Here is an 18,713-nt window from a genome sequence, read left to right on the forward strand (position 1 = left end):
ATAATAGCATATATAATAATCTCCTGGATATTACAGCATAGGATATGCTACATAGCCAGAAGAATGTACCCTATCAGCCTTTAGTTATATTATATTTAATGTATCTGTGATTTTTTCATACATGTGCTGAAGAAGCCTATTTGAGCAAAAAGCATTTATTTGTGTGTTTGTTTGTTTATTCATTATGTTTTACCCCACATAGATAAACATAATTTGTTTATTAATTATATTTTACCCAACATAGGTGGCTTAAAAGGATGTAAAACACAAAAAGATAAAGGCAATCATACATACAAAAATCAGGTTATGAAAGAACAACTACACATATTAGTTATGAAAATGAACAAGCCAAAATTCTAATAGAATATGTTAAGGTAGTATCTTTACCACCCTGGAACTTCACATCTCTGAACAGGATTATCAGAATGACCATACCTGTTTCAAGTCAAGGATGCGCCGGGTAAGTTGAATTTTGTCTGCATTCTCTTGCAAAAGGGTAGTTAGCAAAGGTTTCTCTTCCTGCAGGAGATGATGCAGATAATTGGAATAAGGAAAAGTTTAGAAATGGCTCATGTTTTCTCTTTTAGCTTTAAGGGATGCAAATACCTTGTTTTCCTGAAAAGAAGACCTAACCTGAAAATAAGCCCTAGTATGATTTTTCAGGACACTCGTAATATAAGCCGTACCTCCAAAATAAGCCCCAGTTAAGTGAAACCCTGCCCTCCACCATTGTGCAGCATTGTGCAGCAACCAGAAGAATATGACATGACTGTATTTGAATAAATGTAGATTGTTGTATATGAAAAAAAAATCCCAAGAAAATAAGCCCTAATGCATTTTTGAGCAAAAATTAATATAAGACTCTGTCTTATTTTGGGGGAAACACGGTATCACTTCAAAGCACACACAAGAAACAAGCCTGTAGACCAAGGAACCCCAAAATTTGAGATCCTTGGAGAGTATGTTTATTAAAAACGCCTGCTTATTATTTTTTTTTCAGGATTTAAGACACCCAGGAATTTGCAATTTCTGTAAAGGAATAGATGTGAATAACAGAGAATGTGAAGGTGCACATTAGGTCACTTGATAACCAAGCCAAGGAACCTATAAGTATACACAACGGGAAGACTACATGATTCTGGAACTCATTCCAGTCCCCTCTCTGTTTCTCAGTTTCCAGGAGCCACTGTCCTCATCCTTCTAACCATTCCCAGCAATGAAAAAAGCTGAAAAAGCACTTTATTTAAAACAAAGCTCAGGTTCACCATGTTCTATCAAACTGATGGATTTGTAGCACAGTATGACTCATTTAGAACTAGAGAAGATTTCAATGTTGGCATCTTAAATCCATATACATATATTCCAAGGGTAGGCATTATGTTTGAGAGCTGGAGGACAGCCAGAGCAGGTAGATCACCCATGCACTACCCACCCATAAAGAGCAGGTAGACCACCCATGCAGTATCCACCCATAAAGGCAGAATTGGACGATCAGCCAGAAATGCCATGCAGCACATGGTTTTGCACATGCAAAGTGTTGATTAGAAGATGCTTTCAAAGAACTGGCCAACAGAAACAAGAGTAATTAACATTCAATGGGGTTGAGAAATTCTGATTCTCCTGATATAGTTGGACTACAAATCCCAGCATTCCCCACCATTAGCTACAGATAATGGGAGATGCAGTCCAACACCTAAAGAGCTGTACTTTAGATTCAGGGAGGCAGGTGGGAGTGAAGCTCCCAAATCTGACAGTCTAGTGATAAGAAAAAAAGAAAAAAAGAAAAAAGAGAAGAAAAGTTCAGCCAAAACTATATCACAGATGGGGCGGTGGAAGGGGGAAGTCCTGATCCTGGTGAGTGATAACTGGGAATCCCAGCATCAAATCCTTATCTTGAAAGGTTTAGCCATGGCTCAGGAAATGTCATCTGGGGTCCATTGTCTGGCCCTGAACCTATTTGTTTCGAGCATCATACCTTTTGTTTGATCCAGGCTTCTAGCTGCTCAGCTTTCTGGTTGAAGTCTTGGAGATTCCTGAGGCTACCTACTGCTTTGTTCTGATTTACTGCCATTTGCTTCAGCAGTTGCCATTGTTCTCCCAGGGTCTGGAGACGCTTCGCTATTTCTGTGCTGGGGTTTGGCTGGATCATGAGCTGCTCACCCATCTGTGGTGTGGATGGAGAAGAAACACACTGGAGATGTCAGAGCCACAATCACCCTATCTTGCTGCAGCACTGATTTCCAGAGACACTCTAAGCAGTGCATAAATTGGAGGAAATGTGAAGATGCATTTGAAGGCAGTTGTTTTTCTCACAATAGAGAAAAGAGCAAGGGTGAACTGAAATCAGGTCTCTTTTCATAGTACTGCAACCTAGAGGACTAAAGCTTGATGTGGATGGTCCAGAGAACTTGTTATACCTGGTTTAGTTTGATCACAGTATTCTCAAAGTCCTTCATGTCTCTTTGCAAGGTCTGGGCTTCCCGTTCCCATTCCTGAATATTGGAACCATCCTTCAGGTCTCTGAGTTTTCCTCGCACCCATTTCTCTGCCTGAAACAGAGAAAAATACATCAAAACTGGGGAATGGAGGAGTAGCTGAGAAGATTATAATTATGGAGGAGAACACTGGCAGGATGAATAAGATGTCCACTCTGTTAGGCAACTATAAAGCTAAATAGAGTAGCAGGAGTGAAGAACCTGTGCTCCTTGATGTTCTTAGACGCTAAATCCCATCAGCCACAGTCTAGTGAATGGTCATGGATGATGCAAGCTGGCATCTCCCAACTTCTAGAAGGCCATAGGTTCCCACATATCACATAAAATAGTATAATTCAATGTATTAATCTACCACTATAGTATTTAATCCAGCAGCTTCTATAGAACTCTATTAGCACAATGCTAATCTGATACAAAAATTGCACATCTTTTGATGGATCAGGAATATCTGCTTTACATATGTTAATTTCCATGGGGGGAAAATCTATATGTCCTCTATAGGGCCCCTGATCTACAGATTCCCTATGAGAGACTAATAGATTTGTCTTTCACACATCTGACGAGGAATTTAATTGTGGTCTCAGAATATATTGTACCTTGTTTATATTAAATTAATTCTTAATTCCTGGATACACTTTGGTATTTTGACTTCTAAGTTCAAAAATTAATCCTTTTCTTCCTTAAAAGATTTATTTAACAAGCAAGCAATTCAGTAAATAAGAGCCAAAAAGGTAAAATATACTTGGAATATATATAAAAACTACATGAGTTGCAAAAATCACAGTCCTCTAATACAAAACTTTCTAGTTCATATATGTAGATATGCAGATGGTATTTCTTCCATATAAAATCTTGGTATAAATAATGAACTTCTGCTTAAACAGTATAAAACTTAAGCTCAGTAATTCAAAAGGATACAAGAGAAAAACTATTTCCCTTTAGTAAAAGGCTATTTCTTAACAAAAACCTATCAATTAGATAAAACTCTCATACAATAATTTAAACATCTCTATTGTAATACATATTTATAAAAAAAAACCGAAATTGAGCATAGTAAATAATTCACAACCCAATAAATAATTCTCACCCACTTTCCAGCAGAGATTTCTCCCGTTTGCAAAAACAGGTATCTGTATCCTTAGGGAGCTCTTCCGTAAACATGCTAGAAATCTCTGTTTATATACTTTATACACTTTTGATGTTTTGGCTTTTGTCAAAACATTATGATGTAGAACTTTGGTTTTCCTGTGAACAAGCAACATCTTTAGGTAGCTATCTGCTGGTATACAGACCAGCTATACCAGCTGAACCATAAAGCTGCCCTCACTTGGAGTAACATAATGAATGACAATTTCCTGCTTTTTACATTTTCTATATTCCCCATTTAAACCTCATTTTATTTTTTTCTTGCCATATAATTTCCCCCAAACCTGTAACTGACACATGTAGAAGACAAAGTGGCCATACTGGAAGTGGATTCTGGGAGATGTCATCCAAACGGTTACTTTTCTAAGCTCTTTTTTTAAATGATGTGCTGCTTAAGTGGGAGCTATTAGGATCAGCCAAGTAGTGGCAAGCAGATAATCAAACAAATCAGTATAGACAGCACAAAAGCCCAGTCTGTGCCATTGACTGCTCAGGTTGAAGAGCCTGGAAAGAATCTGCAGCTGCACAAGAACAGGTGCAACACAAGAGAAGGACAGCAGCTCCTGCTATCATTGAGGTACAGACAGTACAACAGAATGATGGATTCTGTATTTTACAGAAGCAAGTGCCAGTTACTTCATATGGCAAGGACTAATAGAACTTGAATTCAAATGTTTTCAAAAACTCTATACATATATTTTTAAGAACTGCTGCCTAGCCCAACCTGCCTAAATCTGAGCCTGTTTATCTGTATTCCCTCCTTTCCCTCAAATAAAAAAAAAAGGGGGGGGTGGAATCAGGATTTTGTGCATTGACCTACAATCCTTTGGTCATTCATTCTAAAGAGAGCCTGCCAAGGATGACCTCATGCCATAACAACAGCCTGCCTCTCTCGCCAAAGAACCTTGTCTCCTTCCGCTAGCACGTTCCTCTCACTCTAATAGAGGAAAGCACTTTGGCAATGAAAACATGGCTCTAAGGTTCCATGCTCTTGCAGCTTCTGGAAAGCAGAGCAGAACTTGCCCTTTCATCGTCTTGTGCCACAGAAGCAACTTCTGTCTTTGCCAAGTTCTTCCTTTACCTGTACCATGTCACAGTTGAACTGAGTTATGACAGGGCTCCATCTGGAAAGCTCAGCCAGCCCGGTACTGCTCTGGATGCAACGTTTCACCCCTACCAGCCTGCTTGCCTGGGTATTCTTGACACTCTCTTTCCATGGAGTTGTAGTAGTACAGCTTGCAATCTAAAGCAGAATGAGAAACAGAAAGGATGAATTGAATTTGCCCTGAGGACATAAAAGGAAAGCAGCTACATCCCAATCAAATATCACTTGAAAAAGAGATAGTGTAGAGTCAAACTAGTTAGTAGACTGTTAGAATCAGAATATCTTTTAACTCTTTGTCGTAGTACAAACTTTTCATATCTTCCACATCTTGCAAATCAGCTTGCTTTTTTGTGATTGGTCATTTGGATGTAAGCATGGACTCAATTTGCAAGTCTGATTGCTCAGGCACAAGGTTCTCAGGGAATTCACATTGTTATTATTTTATTTGCTACATTTCTACAAAGCTTGAATTCTCCTCAGTTCAGTTTCACAACCACCCTATGAGGTGGGGCAAGCTGCAAAAGAGTGAATTGTCCACATGCACCTAATGAATTTCTTGGCAGAGTAGAGACAAGAACCCAGACCTTGGCAAGTCCTAGTTCAACTACATCTCCACCTTGCCTTACCAACATAAAACACTGTCACTATGTGGTAGGGCCACAATCTCTGTCCCACTGTACATGGCACTCAGTGTAACCAATGTATCTTTAGGGTGGTATGTAAATGTGTTATTTCCAGTTCTGCCTGCAACACTACCATACAACATTAGGTGCTGATGGCTGTTAACAGTATAGCACTGCTGGACCATCCAAACACAGTAGTGGAGTTGTAAACTGTGGGGTAGCAGGCCACAACAGCACTGGTCATTAAGCTGTATTTGTTCAGCAGTCATTGTGCCAGGCAGGAGTGACATCAAATGAGAAGCTGTTCCCATTTTTACCAGTTCAAGAATGGATGAGCCAGAAAACAACAATCCCACAAAAGAGGGTAACCAATGAGATAGTAACTTATTCAAGGAATTCAACAGCTTCATCGCTAAGTGGGACTTCAGAACCACATCTCCCTGACCCACACCTAAGGACTATCGATACATTATATACAAATGAATGCAGCCAAGTTACACCTCTCTCTCTCTCTCTCTCCCTCTCTCTCTAATGAAAAGCAGTTCCCAGGAAGGGAAGAAACTGAGTGGGAAGAGGGTGCTTAAAAATTTTCCCCACCCAACATTCCTCTACTTCAAATCATTCTCTCACTGCATGCCTGCTCCTGCCATGTTCAAAAGCACACTTGTCCTAATAATATTTCAGCACTTATCCCCAATGCTCTCTGAATTCTTTTACAGTATTTCTATTGTGTTTTTCATTTAAAAAAAGTTCAGGCTTGGTTAACATGAATATTCATTATACATTTATATACATATATTTTAACATTAATCTGTGCATATATGTACATAATGAATATTCATGTAACTGAGTCTAAATTTAGCTCCTAATAACAATCCTGGCTACTGTCCAAAATGGTTCGAGTTGTTCTGTTGATCTCTCCGCAGTTTATTTCCAGTGTACATTTGCAGTCAACGTAGCTGCTTGGCTGAGCAACTATCCATCTACCAAAACAAGTATGACCCACATGGAGGCATAATGAAATGGCAAGAAAGGACATTAGGTTATGCCTGCCTCATTTACAGAGTGCGTTTGTACTCCTTTCAGTTGTTAACTTGACCATCCACAGCCCCTTCATGACCAGATGAGGGACAACTTTCTTTGGTCTGCTATACAAGTTGCACAGATATAATTCAACATTGTTCTTGATTGTCCCGCTGTGTATTGGCTAAGAAAGGACCTATTTAAATATAGGGAGGAACATATTCTAAAATGAGAACTTTCTCCATGTTTCACTTCATTCTGGCTTCCTGAAGTTCAAAGCTTTTAACCCACTGATGACAGATAGGGTCAAATGTTAATACACTGTGGCAGTGTAAATTAAACATGGTTTTAATTTAAACCTGGTTTATGAGTCAGTGGTCACAATTCAATGGTTTGGATATTCCACAATCACAAAAAGCTGTTAATTGTCATGTGGTGCTTCAAGGCCACCACCAACTTAGTGAAAAAAGAATTTTTTTATCCCTAGTTTGGAGTCAGTTTTGCCCTTACTGGATTGATTGAGAAAATAAAAACAACATAATCACGCAAAGGTTCTACATCTTTAATTATACTTTGTAGATATACAGATGCTTAGCTCAAATCCTATTATTTTCATTTCTCGTGAAAGAAGAATGATGGGGAAAAAACCTGAATTTTATCTTTATTTACAATGACAAATTGATTGCTTTCATAGCATGACTTTAAATCATATAACAGTCAACCATAACTCAAGTTTCCACAGATTGCTCTCCACAAACTTGGTTTCCTTAAAAACATTTCACTCCAATTAGAAACAAAGTTAAATATTTTTTTTTGAATATTATTTTCAAAATCCCAGAGCTTCCCATGTAGAACTCTTCCGTTAAAAGAAACTATCACTCTACTAGAAGGACGACTACTACTTTATATGTGACAGGGCCACATAAACAGGGCATCCCTTACTATGTCATGCTATGGTTAAACTTTAAGAGTAATGTTCCAAGCAGAGAAGTTCCCCATTGCTATGCTGAAGGCGGAGCTCTTGCTCATTTGCTTTTGCTCTTGCTTCTTGGCAAACTTCTGTTCCATGACAACAACTGTCTCTCACACCATGGCATAAGAATGTGGCCCATCTGAGCTCCCTGACCAATTTTTCACTCAATTTATTCTGCCAACCAATTGTCTATTCAACTAGCTTGGTCCCACTGAAATCACTCAGTGATTTTGTATTCTCCATTCACTAGAAGAATCGAAGTTATAAAGAGTGAATGGACCATCTAATTCAGGATATATGTGGTCCAATACTTGTGTCAAGGTTCCAGATAAAATCCCTCCGAAACCCTTTCCTTGCATTGCTAATTGAGATCCTTTAATGCAAAGTGCTGGAGATCAAGCCTAAGATCTTAAGCAAAATGCACAACCCAGAAGAGGGTGTGGGTGTAGGGAGGGGGACAGCTTTAGCTTTATCTTACACTTTGATCCTGTTCTACTGCATACTCCCTCAGGACTAGGAAATAGCAAACTTAAATTTCTCTTAAACTCCTACCTCTCATAAATAAGGGCTGATTAACAAATGTAATTTTACTTGCCTCCCTTACAAATGAGCTCAGCCTCTGCTCCTCAACGGCTGCCTAGAGACACTTATTTTAAGCAACTCATCCAGTGGGAGAAACTCTGAATCTCTTCCAACCTTTGTTCTTGTGGTCAGCAATGATGTCATGTTTTGTCACCATTCCAAGATAGCTAAGGTCAGCCAGTTACAGAAGTGGCTTCCTTCCAAGCGCAGCCAAGGTCCAGCTGCAAACTACCATGGAGGGCTAAATTTGTAAACACCGTATCTCAAATCCCACTCAGGAAGGGAGATCATTACTGGCTGCTCTTAATGGTAAAGCATGGAACAAGAAGCTTTACACTGACAGCACACATTCGATAAATCATTTTCAAATAAGACTAAGTGGAAGAGGTATAAGTCAGTGAGGAAGAACTCAGAACATGCCGAACATGACACAGAAGTGTGATGAATTTAAGATTACTGCACGGATATATATATCACTTCCCAAGTGCTAGTGATTTTGTGTGAAAACAAGTTCATGTGAGGGTCACATCTACACCACAAAATCATTTCAAGACACAGTCATGTTCAGCTTCAGCTCTCATAAATTTCTAGAGATTAGAGTTCTCTGAAGGCTAATGGGATTTTTTTGGAAAGGGAGCAGAAAATATCTAGAAGACATTTCTTATCACCTTTAGAAGAACATGGGAATGTTCAGCACTTTCAAGCTGGTTGTAATCTATTCAAAGCTGTCCATAAGTGAATACTGAATCAAGTCAGAAGCTTGATTTTGGAGAGTTGTCATAGCCAGAACATGTCACATTGAGCAGAAAAGGTTCATAGAGAATAGGAAGTTGCACAGGACAGCTAGCAAAGCCACCTCTCTGCAATGGACAAGGATCTCACTATCTAGACTGGGACTGCTAAGTCCAATATCCTCACAAACTAGCTCCTGTTGAACCCAGTTTCAGAGACAGGAATACATCCACGTTTTGTCCAGTATGGGAAGATTGACCACTGGAGAGATAAGGAATGACAACTCAGAAAACTGAATCCTTGATCATCTATATTAGTTTTCCTCTTAAGGTATCACTCCTTATGTAGTGTCCTATTCAGTTTTTCCACAGGATAAACTTGCAGACTAGAACCCAGCATAACCTAACATCCTCATATGACATTTTTGGTAGGACTTTCTTATTTGCATTTCTGCCTTGGGTTCAGAAGGAGGAAGGCTGCAAATGAACAAGGAAGGCACTTTGCAAGAGATACAAAGAAAGACACTGTCATACAGCACAGTCTTGAAGGATAGCATTCTCACATTTTCCATCAGCTTATGCCTTTAGAGAAAGCTGCATCTAACATCCGTAGGAAGTGTAGCCTTCACTGGATACTATAAACAGCCATAGATATTACCTCAGTCCTTTATATTGGCTGCAGATCTTCAACAGTGCAAACTCTTTTGTTTCAAGGTCTCCTACTTTTGCCTTGATAGGACACATCTGCTGCAAAAGCATAAACAGACACTCTCTTTCCCACACCTATACATGGATGAAATGGGAAAACTTTCTTTTCAAATGAGATCCCAGAATGTGGAAAGGGGTGTGTGAATCTGCTAATACTGTAATAAATTTCCTAAGCCTGAAGTCTTATTTGTTGCCACCTCTGTATCACCTACAAAGCACCCATTATATGGCTTTAGTAATACATTGTGTTTGATCCTGATTCAAGTGCAGAGGCATTCTCTACATATAGCCAGTTCTTAAGGATATATGCCAAGCTATTTCTAGATAGACAATATACAGATGTGCTCTGCAAAAACCCTGAACTGTGTTCAAGACATTTTGCTATCTTGAAATCCATGTCCCAATAAATCAAAGGAATTACTACCTATAATACTACAGGTAGATGGTAAGAGCATGGAACAACACTGCCTAAAGGCTGGAGGTTTTGTTAAGACAATGATTGCTAATCTCTGTGTGCTTGCACAGATTTGTTTTCTCCTTTGACCCAATGGCTCCATAAACTAACTTTAGTTACATTTGGGAGATTTTGGAGAATTACTATATAACCCCAGTATGCAGTGTTTCTCTCACTGAGATACTGGACAGTACAAACCCATTACTAGCGTAAACAATACTTCACAAAATGAGGACAGAATGATTGGCTTTTCAATAGAACCTTTACAAGATTTAACAATTATCTAACAAAATATGAAGTACAGTAATTTGTTTCAGAGCAATGTATTTGATTTTTCTCTAAGTGGAAGGAAGGAAGGAAGCGAGCGAGCGAGCGAGCGTATACATATTAATATATATTTAGTGAAAATTATCAAGTCTGCCACTCTCAACAGGGGCCATATGGCTCCCTGGGGGGCCCTGGCACTTTTGAAGGGGGCCATAGTCTAGAAACAATTTTTCACACACCACCTTATAAGGTTCATCATACTGGTGACACCTCTTCTGTTATGCTGGCAGAGCTGCACAACAAGATCCTGGCCATCATTTACTTGTTCCTCTTTAAACATTGAGCCTGGAATGATTTTGGGCCATTTATGTATTTTTAAGTGTTTTGTCAAAAACCAACCAGCCAGCCAGCCAACCAACCAACCAACCAAACCACCCTTATAAATTAAAGTTGTCTTTCCCAACCTGGTACCTTCCATATGTGTTAAGTTACAAGTCCTATTATCCCCATCCAGCATAGTCATTGGTTGAGGTACATTTCAACAAGCAGAATATAAAGGCATGTATCATATGAAGTGCAACAGCTCTGCCTACTGAAGTCTGACCACCCACCTGGAGTGTCCTCACCTCTTGCTTTTCTTCTTCTGTTCCCACCTCTTTCTTCAGGAAGACCTAGAAGGGAAAACAAGACAATAGGTGACAATACAGCTTTGCCTAACTATGGGGAACATTCCTGACCAACTGGGCAGAGACAGTTTGTGCAGACCAGCCTGCTACCAAAGAGTGGAGAAAAGAGAATTACCAAACATAAACTTCACACTTCATGCTGTGCTGCTAAATAAAACAAGATCCCTCAAGATTATACTTCAAGACTCACATTGCCAGGCTTGCCAGTAAGACATGTTTTCTTCTCAAAAGGGACTCCTCTTCTGTTGCTGCTGTACCACAAACTGACAGGCAGCCATTCTAAGTCTAACAGTTCACAGTAGTCATCTGCTGACCACATTACAACCATCCTCAATATATAAGTCTCTCTCTCTCTCTCTCTCTCTCTCTCTCTCTCTCTTATGTGTGTGTGTATGTGGCTAGACTGTCTACTCAGCAATGACTTCCTATGGTAGTCATTCTCACAAGTACTGAGCAATACATGTTCTTTTTTTCGATATTTTATAGAGGAGGTACAGAAAATAATAATTTCCACAAACCACCTTGCTGAAATAAAACTCAATGCTACCTTCAAGCCCAATATTTAGCACAATGGACTACATCATCTCTCACTTAGGCATCATTGGCTACCCAATGAGAAAGGAACACAACACAACTCAGATGTTATCTGATAAGAAAATAGTCCTGAATAGTGATGGGCACAAACTGCCAATCTGGTTGCATTGCTGCCAGCAGGTTCATTTATTGACTGAACAGTTGATCTGTGGTTCAGCCCCCAGCCCCCTGTCAGGCACCCCCTTGCTGGCAGTGCCTTGCTCCACCTCCTCCAAGTGTTAGTGGCACTAACAGGAGCCACATATTAAACTGAAATAACAATAAGTAAGTAAGTAAGTAAGTAAGTAAGTAAGTAAGTAAGTAAGTAAAGTAAGTAAGTAAGTAAGTAAACAAACTGTGCCGAACCAACGGTTCATGCCCATCTCTAATCCTGAAATCTAACATGTAGCAACTTCCCAGGATCCAAAGCTCCATAGACAGTCAGCACTACTTGCACCGTGTTTTTCCAGGAAGTATTAGTTTACAAATTAATAATATAAAGAAAACACAACTTCTCACCTTTACCAAATCATAACACCTACCTGACAAGAGAAGCACGAATGAGCAAACCTAGTACAGTGACAAATTGCAAAATGTAATAAGGAAGGACAATGACTTAAGTATTAGAACATTTTGTTCACTGCAATAGTTTCCTTCCATCAGAAGCAAAGAGATAAGATACCTTCATGGGATGTTAATGGTCCACAGAAGTGCTAGTTCTAGAAACAGCAGCTTTTTAAAAGGTAGAGTGGCACAGGATTAGTCGAAGGACCAGACATTTCTGTATGGGGAAACAGGAAATCAGTGCCCCTCTTCCAAACTGCTTAGTCTATTCTGACACATTCTTTGGGCGGAAATCAGTTGTAAGCCTAGCTCATTCCTAATAAATGACCAACAAGCAGAGGCAAAATGCATGTGATGAAGCTTAGCTGGATGGGGTGAAGGCTCGTATGAGAAGCTTTCCATTGGAAAGAACAAATGGGATGATGTCAACAGAGTGCAGACCATCACCCAGGGAATGAAACTGCTTATCAGAGTTGGTGATTCAGAACAAAAGTGGGGAAAGAATACTTTGGCCATGAATCTCATTTAAAAAAAAAAAAAAACCAAATCAAAAAAGAGCATAGTACAGTAATAATTAGTGGGAATTAGAATAAAAGGAGTGAGTTAATTTTGTGGCTTGACACACTCAAGTAAAACGTGACTGCTGGTGAAAACTGATGCTCCTATATACTTTTGCTAATGTTTAATTCTTCCTTCCCTGGACACCCAATGTTTTAATACACCTTTGCTTCTTTCGTCGCTCTTCGGATTCCAGCAGTGCAAATCTAAACACTGGGAAGTAAGTCCCACTGGGCTTACTGTCAAGCACCATGAAATGAATTGTACTGCCACCCACTTGAATGGTGCAGTCTGATCAGAAAAAGTCATTGTCTTCAACGCATTAATGACACGGAGCCCCAAACCCCAGCTGGCTACCAAAAATGTGTGGCTCAGTTATGCTAGGAGAAAAGTAGCTCAAGAAAACTTGTTTTCATAAGTGTCTTTGTGTAAGAGAGTATTCTTTATTTGGAAATCACATTTTTTTGGAATTTCTTTTTTTTTTTAATGGATGGACATTTAGGAAAGCGACAAAAACTTGAAATGTATTAGCCAGTCCACTGAAAGAAAGTTATTCGTATACATTTAGTGTTTACAAGTTACATGTGAAAAAAAAATATTCTGACCAGGAACTCGAGATACCAGCCATGAGTAACTAAGAGGAAAGATATTGCATTGTCTGGATGTGCTTTGAAGAACCTGAACCATTTTATCATCAGAGAGACATGTGGCTCAGATGCAGCAAATAAATTTCTCTGTTAACAAAAATGCCTACAGGTCTACAAGAAGAGGCTTACTGCCTCTGTCCTGTTTATGGACTAGTTGGTTGTTAGACACACTGTTACACAATATGCTATACATCTAGATATTATATATATGTTCATTTCCCACTACAGCCCATTTGGCTTTTCCCCAGCCACAGCTTTGTAATGGGAGATAAGCTTTCAGGTGACATAAGTGCTTTATTTACATACAAACCCCCTCAATCCATCAGCTGCATGAAAACAAGGCTGTCAGCAAAAGATGATCTCATCCTTCCTGCAGAGCTGCTCAGCTTGGACTGCAGAGGCAAAGTTCCCTCCCTCCCCCACCTTCGCATCCCATCCAACAAGCACCACCGAGGAGCACATGTGAAAACAAGAACAGAGTTAGTCTTTCTGTGGCTCTGAAAAACTGAGACAGTAATGGAGGAGAAGTGATTGGCAGGAAACCTTCCGTGGCTAGTGACCACAGAAATGGGGGGGGGGGCAAATTAATCCAATTTAGGGCAGAATTTATACTGGGTCCTACAGGACTCAATGCCAAGGAAGCGCATAAAGACTTACACACTAATATTGGCCAAGATTTCAAGGTCAGTTTGGAGGACACACTTTCCCCCGGGGCCTACGAGATAGCATGATGAGGTAATGCCTTTGCCATACATTACAGAGAAACCTGACAAAATCTTGATTTCGCTAAAAAACAAAAATGAGTTGAGCAGCTCGGCAGTTTATTCTATTGGGGCATGTTTCGTAATTTCTTTCACAGAATGGAATGCTAGTGTAACATTATGAAGCTGAGCTCAGTATTTATTTATTTTCTTTCTTGAATGCTTAACATTCATGTGAGGAACTTTTAAAAGAAAACAGGCAAAGAGGCAAAGCTTCGTAATGAGCAAATGGATCCCCAGATACACAGCTGAAATATTTGCTTCTATTTGCCTGACAACACCATCTATTCAGAGATTTGTCAGATTCTTTCCTACACAGAAATTAGGTAGAAAGACTCCTGGAAGTAGCTTTCAGGATCAAAACAAACCGAGGACTGGTGCAGCAGGGATGAGGAGCATCAATAAATTCGGGTGTATATTGTTGAGCAAGGAAATGAAGGTAGCTCTGTATGGGTTACAAGCACAGGTGACCCAATACGTCCCTCAAGTTTGGGTTAAAGTGTTTCCACTTAATCTGGAAACTGTCTATGATTTTAAGCACCTGCATAGATTCACAGGGAAACTCAGGGTCCGAAAAACAGAAATTTTCAATCATAGGCATCACCTCTATTTCTGCTCAAGCCCACGTACTAGTGTCACATGCTACACAAATGATTTCACCTAGTTCCAAATCCGTATCAGCATCACTGTGCATACAATGCTGACATGCCTGGGAACAAAGCTTGCTGGAAGAAGGAAACGGCTAAACGTACGGGCAAGTTTTCTTAGGCTTGTTTCACTATGTTCAGTCAGTTGCTTTCTCAATACATAATGCACATGAGATACACAAAAGGCAGATAAATAACAAATGGAGCAGGAATAGCACAGATGTTACAACTAAAAATTCCCAGGGCTTTGTCCTGGTCTGAGGAAGGGTTACACGGAAAAATCATCATTATAATAAAGAAGAACATTAGATCAATGAGGCTAAGCTTGACATGCAAGAAGAACAATTGTCACATCGATCCATGTATACAAAGACTGCGAAATAACTCCAGTGCATTACGACAGTGAAAGAAAGTTTAGTGACTGTCCTTGTCATTGCAGGAAAAAAAATGACGTCATTGTTTTCTATTAACACAAAGTTCTTAAGTTGTGTAGAATTACTTCTACCAAGAAGTGAGAAACAATAATTATTTCTCACTCTCCTGCAGGCAAAAATCAAAGATGCTGTCCTCCCCCAACACAAACAAAAATCTGAATGATTGAAAAAAACCAAACCCTCTTAAGACATTTATTGGCTCCCAGAATCATGAGTTCAGCTACTTTTGAGATGTCTTCTCACATGTCTGAAGACCTGTCAAAACTCTAAAGCCAGAAGGAGAAACAAGGCCTGCCCCTATAATAGAGAGCTCGGATGTAGGATGGTAGAGCATAGCAAGGAAAGATACAATGATGGAACGGAACGCCAAACACCTTACCTTATACTGAGCCTTCCCAGTTCTGCAGTTGTTGTTGTTGCAGTTTCTATCAGAGGAGATGTGTGTAGGGCCCATGAGCAATCCTTCTCCAGCTGAACTAGATTCCCCATGAGAGCTGGACAGAGTGATCTTCTTGATGGAGCGGGAAAGGGAATTGCGGTTAATCTGATCCTCATGGGTGACCTCCTCCTCCTCAATTGGGCTGGTGCTGTTGAATCTATGGCCAGTGAGCCCTGGGGAAGCCTGAGCCAAGTACAAAGAAACACGCTTGTTGAGGTTTTGGTGCAAGTCACGGTTATCCAGAGTATCTATAGGAATTCCAGGGCAACTGTCTTCTGGGAAGTCCAGAGAGCACTTCGGCAGGGAAAGCTTGGTGCTGATTGTAAATGGCTGGACCTTCCTTGCTGTGCCGTTCGACATTGTCCCCCAAACACTGGTCCCTCAGGGTCCACAGCAGGATGGAGAAAGGGTGCTTCACAAGTCTCGGTTACCTAAACAACATTGCTGGAGCCAACAGAAAGACGAAGAACTCTTAACAGTAGACTATAAAAGCCATGCCAAAGTCACAAGAAACTAAATTCAACTTCAGTCTTTTCTTCGCAGTGAAAGAGTCCTGGAGAATTTGCTCTGCTAGGCAAATAGTGTCCCGTTTTTCTCCTTATGCAGCCACATTTGGGGATCCTCTTAGAAGTTAACCCCGTTTTGAACTGTCCCAAGGAACCCTCACTTCTGTCCTCGACCTCTCTGGGCAGCATTGGCGGTGCACAGAAGCGGTCTGCCCACGAGGACCATCAGCGAGCGAAGGAAGAGAGAGCAGAGATGTGGGTGGGAACTGAACCCTGGCCTCAACGCAAAGTGAGTGCGGGTGGGGAGAAACTTGAAGCAGGAAGGGTTTGTCTGGGGGTGGATCCTGAGGAGCAAGATCAGAGGCTGGATCTTCTCCTGAAGAGCTGGAGCTGCTGATGGCTCCCTGGCCTCCCTCCTCTCCACGGACAAGCACCGCATCCTCCTCTTCACTAGCAACGAAGAGCCTGCTGCAGCAGGATGATGTCCTGCTCTCCCCCTCTCTCCCCTCAAGAGTGTACTCCACTTCCCAAAGTCTGTCAGCAGCATGTGCGAGAGCGGGTCGGCGGGCGGGCGGCTGACAGGTGCGGAAGGCGGGCGGTTCGGCCACCTACCTGCAAAGTCGGGGAAGGGGCCGCGCCTCAGTCGTTGTCCACCTTCCTGCGCAGGTTGAGGACGCAGAGGAGGCAGGTGAGGACGGCCTCGCGGGACTGCTGGGAAGTCAGGCGGGCCCCCAGGCGGCGGCACAGCGGCAGGAGGCGCTTGCGGGCCACCACCAGCAGGCGGGTCAGGAGGGTGCGCAGAAGCAGGAGCGCGAGCAGCGGGGCGGGCATGGTGCGCTCAGGGCGCCCGGCTGGCATCTGCGGGAGGGAGGGAAGGAGGCAGGGAGGGGGGGAGACACATACCGGGGTCAGAAGCGGAGGGGAGCGAGCGGCGCATCCTGCTAGGGAAGAAGGAGAGAGGGAGGGAGGGAGGGAAGGCGACCCAAGCCTCCCCTCAGTCTCTCCTTTCCCGCTTCGCAAAGTCTCCACTCTGTTCTACTCCCAGTCCCTAAATTTAGCGCAGCCCTTCAGGCGGGGAGTTCTTTCGCATGAGGTCATGCGGCTTCGGCTGACCGGGGGAAAGACGGCTTCCAAAAGCACTTCGGCGCTTTCCCTCAAGCTGGGACGGCATTCGCGCCGGGGAATCGCTCCACTCCGAGGGTTGGCCGGAAGCAAAAAAAGGGGACGCGGGCCCAGAAACGGGGCCGGGGGTGGATGGGGGAGAGAGAAGAGGACCGTCGGCAACGTGAGGTGGGGCGTGGGCAGGAGCCGGCACGGCTGATTAACCGGCCCCACCCAGCCCCTGCGCTTTTTAAGGGCGGCGTGGCAGGCATTCCACAGGTGAAGCGCCCTCGTGCCAACCCTCACTATCCCCCTGGCGGGAGCTGCTCGTCTTTCTCGACCCAGCGGGCCCGCGCCGGACACGAGCGCTCGCGGAGCCTGTGGACTCTCGGCGCTGGACGGATTTGGGAGCCGCCAGCACAAAAGTTTTAAGCAGCGGGGCGAGCCGAGGGTGGGCGGGAAAAAGGTGGAGCAAACTTCGTGCAGCCTCGTGGCCATGTTGCCTTCCAGGGCCGTGACCACGAGTGGCGAGGAGGGGGCGACGCGTGGGCAGCTGCGAGCCCGGGGACCGCATGGCCAGCCTGCGGTCCTGGACTCGGGCCAGAAGGAGTGCCCGGGGGTTTCTCGCTGCTTTCCCCCCCTCTTCTCTTCCCGACTGAGACGGGGCGGCGTGTAAGCCATTCGCTACAAGCTCTGCCGCGGCCGCTTCCCGCTGGCCGCGATATATATACATATATTTGGCGGGTGGGTGGCAAGGTTTATATAAAAGCCTCTTCCTCAGAGCCCGGCGTTGCCCTGGCAACGGAGCGCGTCGGAGGCGATGATGCAATTGAATTCCTCAAGGGTAAGCTCAAGGCCCGGGGAGTCGGGAAAGGAAACTTCCCCGGGCGCTATGGCAACGGAGACGACGGACACCTCTCCAGCCTCTGGACAGCGGAGGCGGGACCTCGGCGCCCGGAGCCCCGCCCGTCCCCTCCTTGTCTCGACCCCGGCCGCCCCGCGCTTCTCCGCCGCCTTTTGCGGGGAGCTCGGTGGGCGGCCGTCTCCTGGAGACGCTTTAAAAAGCTCCTTCGCGCTCCCCATGGGAGAGCTTCTTCGGGGAAGGAAGGAGGGTCCCCTTGGGCATCGACCGTCCGACTGGAGTTTCAGACGTGGTCCCGGAACATGTGTAGAGGGTGAACTGGGGGACCCTCGCCTACTCTTAATTTCGATTTGGCATAATGTGTGAACGGGTATACACGTGGACAGGATGGACACATCTGGTTGCAACCGAAGCCAACTTTGCATGCCTGTGGAAACTCGTTTAGACATTAGGTCAAATGCCCGCTGGTACGCTCCGTCCGCGCAGGGGGAGCCCGTCAGGGTTATAGTTAGGACGGGTGCGCATATTTTGTACCTGACGAAGTTAGAAAATGCCGTCTCTTTCACCGCACTCATTTATTCGAGATGAGTTCAAGAGAGTTGCACGTATGACGATTTTCTTTGAAGATGTATGAAAATTCTGAATTACACTTTCCAGTTGTTTGTGATATTGGTGGCATAGCAAACACCTGGAAAGTGGAAATTAAGGATTTTCACAGCATACCCTAAAAAAGGAATTTCACCCGTTTGCACCCACTGGACTTAATCCCTTACGTACAGTGGACAAAGTCCCCATGTTTAAATTGTAGGCTTTTGAAATTATGCATAG

At 42.9% G+C, this 18,713-nt stretch overlaps 1 protein-coding gene across 9 annotated transcripts in view; it reads right to left on the reverse strand.

Moving 5' to 3' along the window:
* Window positions 1–16,674, reverse strand: part of LOC110074663 (uncharacterized) — a 57,686-nt gene extending 41,012 nt beyond the window's left edge. For 6 of the 9 annotated variants that reach the window (XM_078383048.1, XM_072991809.2, XM_078383047.1 and 3 more), the window contains exons 1-6: window positions 15,357–16,490; window positions 10,719–10,778; window positions 4,723–4,884; window positions 2,418–2,549; window positions 1,976–2,164; window positions 436–519 (exon numbers count right to left, since the gene is read on the reverse strand). In XM_078383048.1, coding sequence (XP_078239174.1) covers window positions 436–519; window positions 1,976–2,164; window positions 2,418–2,549; window positions 4,723–4,884; window positions 10,719–10,778; window positions 15,357–15,776 — 1,047 coding nt within the window. In that variant the 5' untranslated portion in view covers window positions 15,777–16,490. Of the gene's footprint in view, window positions 1–435; window positions 520–1,975; window positions 2,165–2,417; window positions 2,550–4,722; window positions 4,885–10,718; window positions 10,779–15,356; window positions 16,491–16,534 lie in introns of those variants that run through there. The other 3 variants (XM_078383046.1, XM_072991799.2, XM_072991817.2) reach the window with 3 other exon arrangements.
* Between the last annotated feature and the right edge of the window lie 2,039 nt (window positions 16,675–18,713).

This window comes from Pogona vitticeps, chromosome 1 (genome assembly GCF_051106095.1).
Source record: "Pogona vitticeps strain Pit_001003342236 chromosome 1, PviZW2.1, whole genome shotgun sequence".
Lineage (NCBI taxonomy): Eukaryota > Metazoa > Chordata > Lepidosauria > Squamata > Agamidae > Pogona > Pogona vitticeps.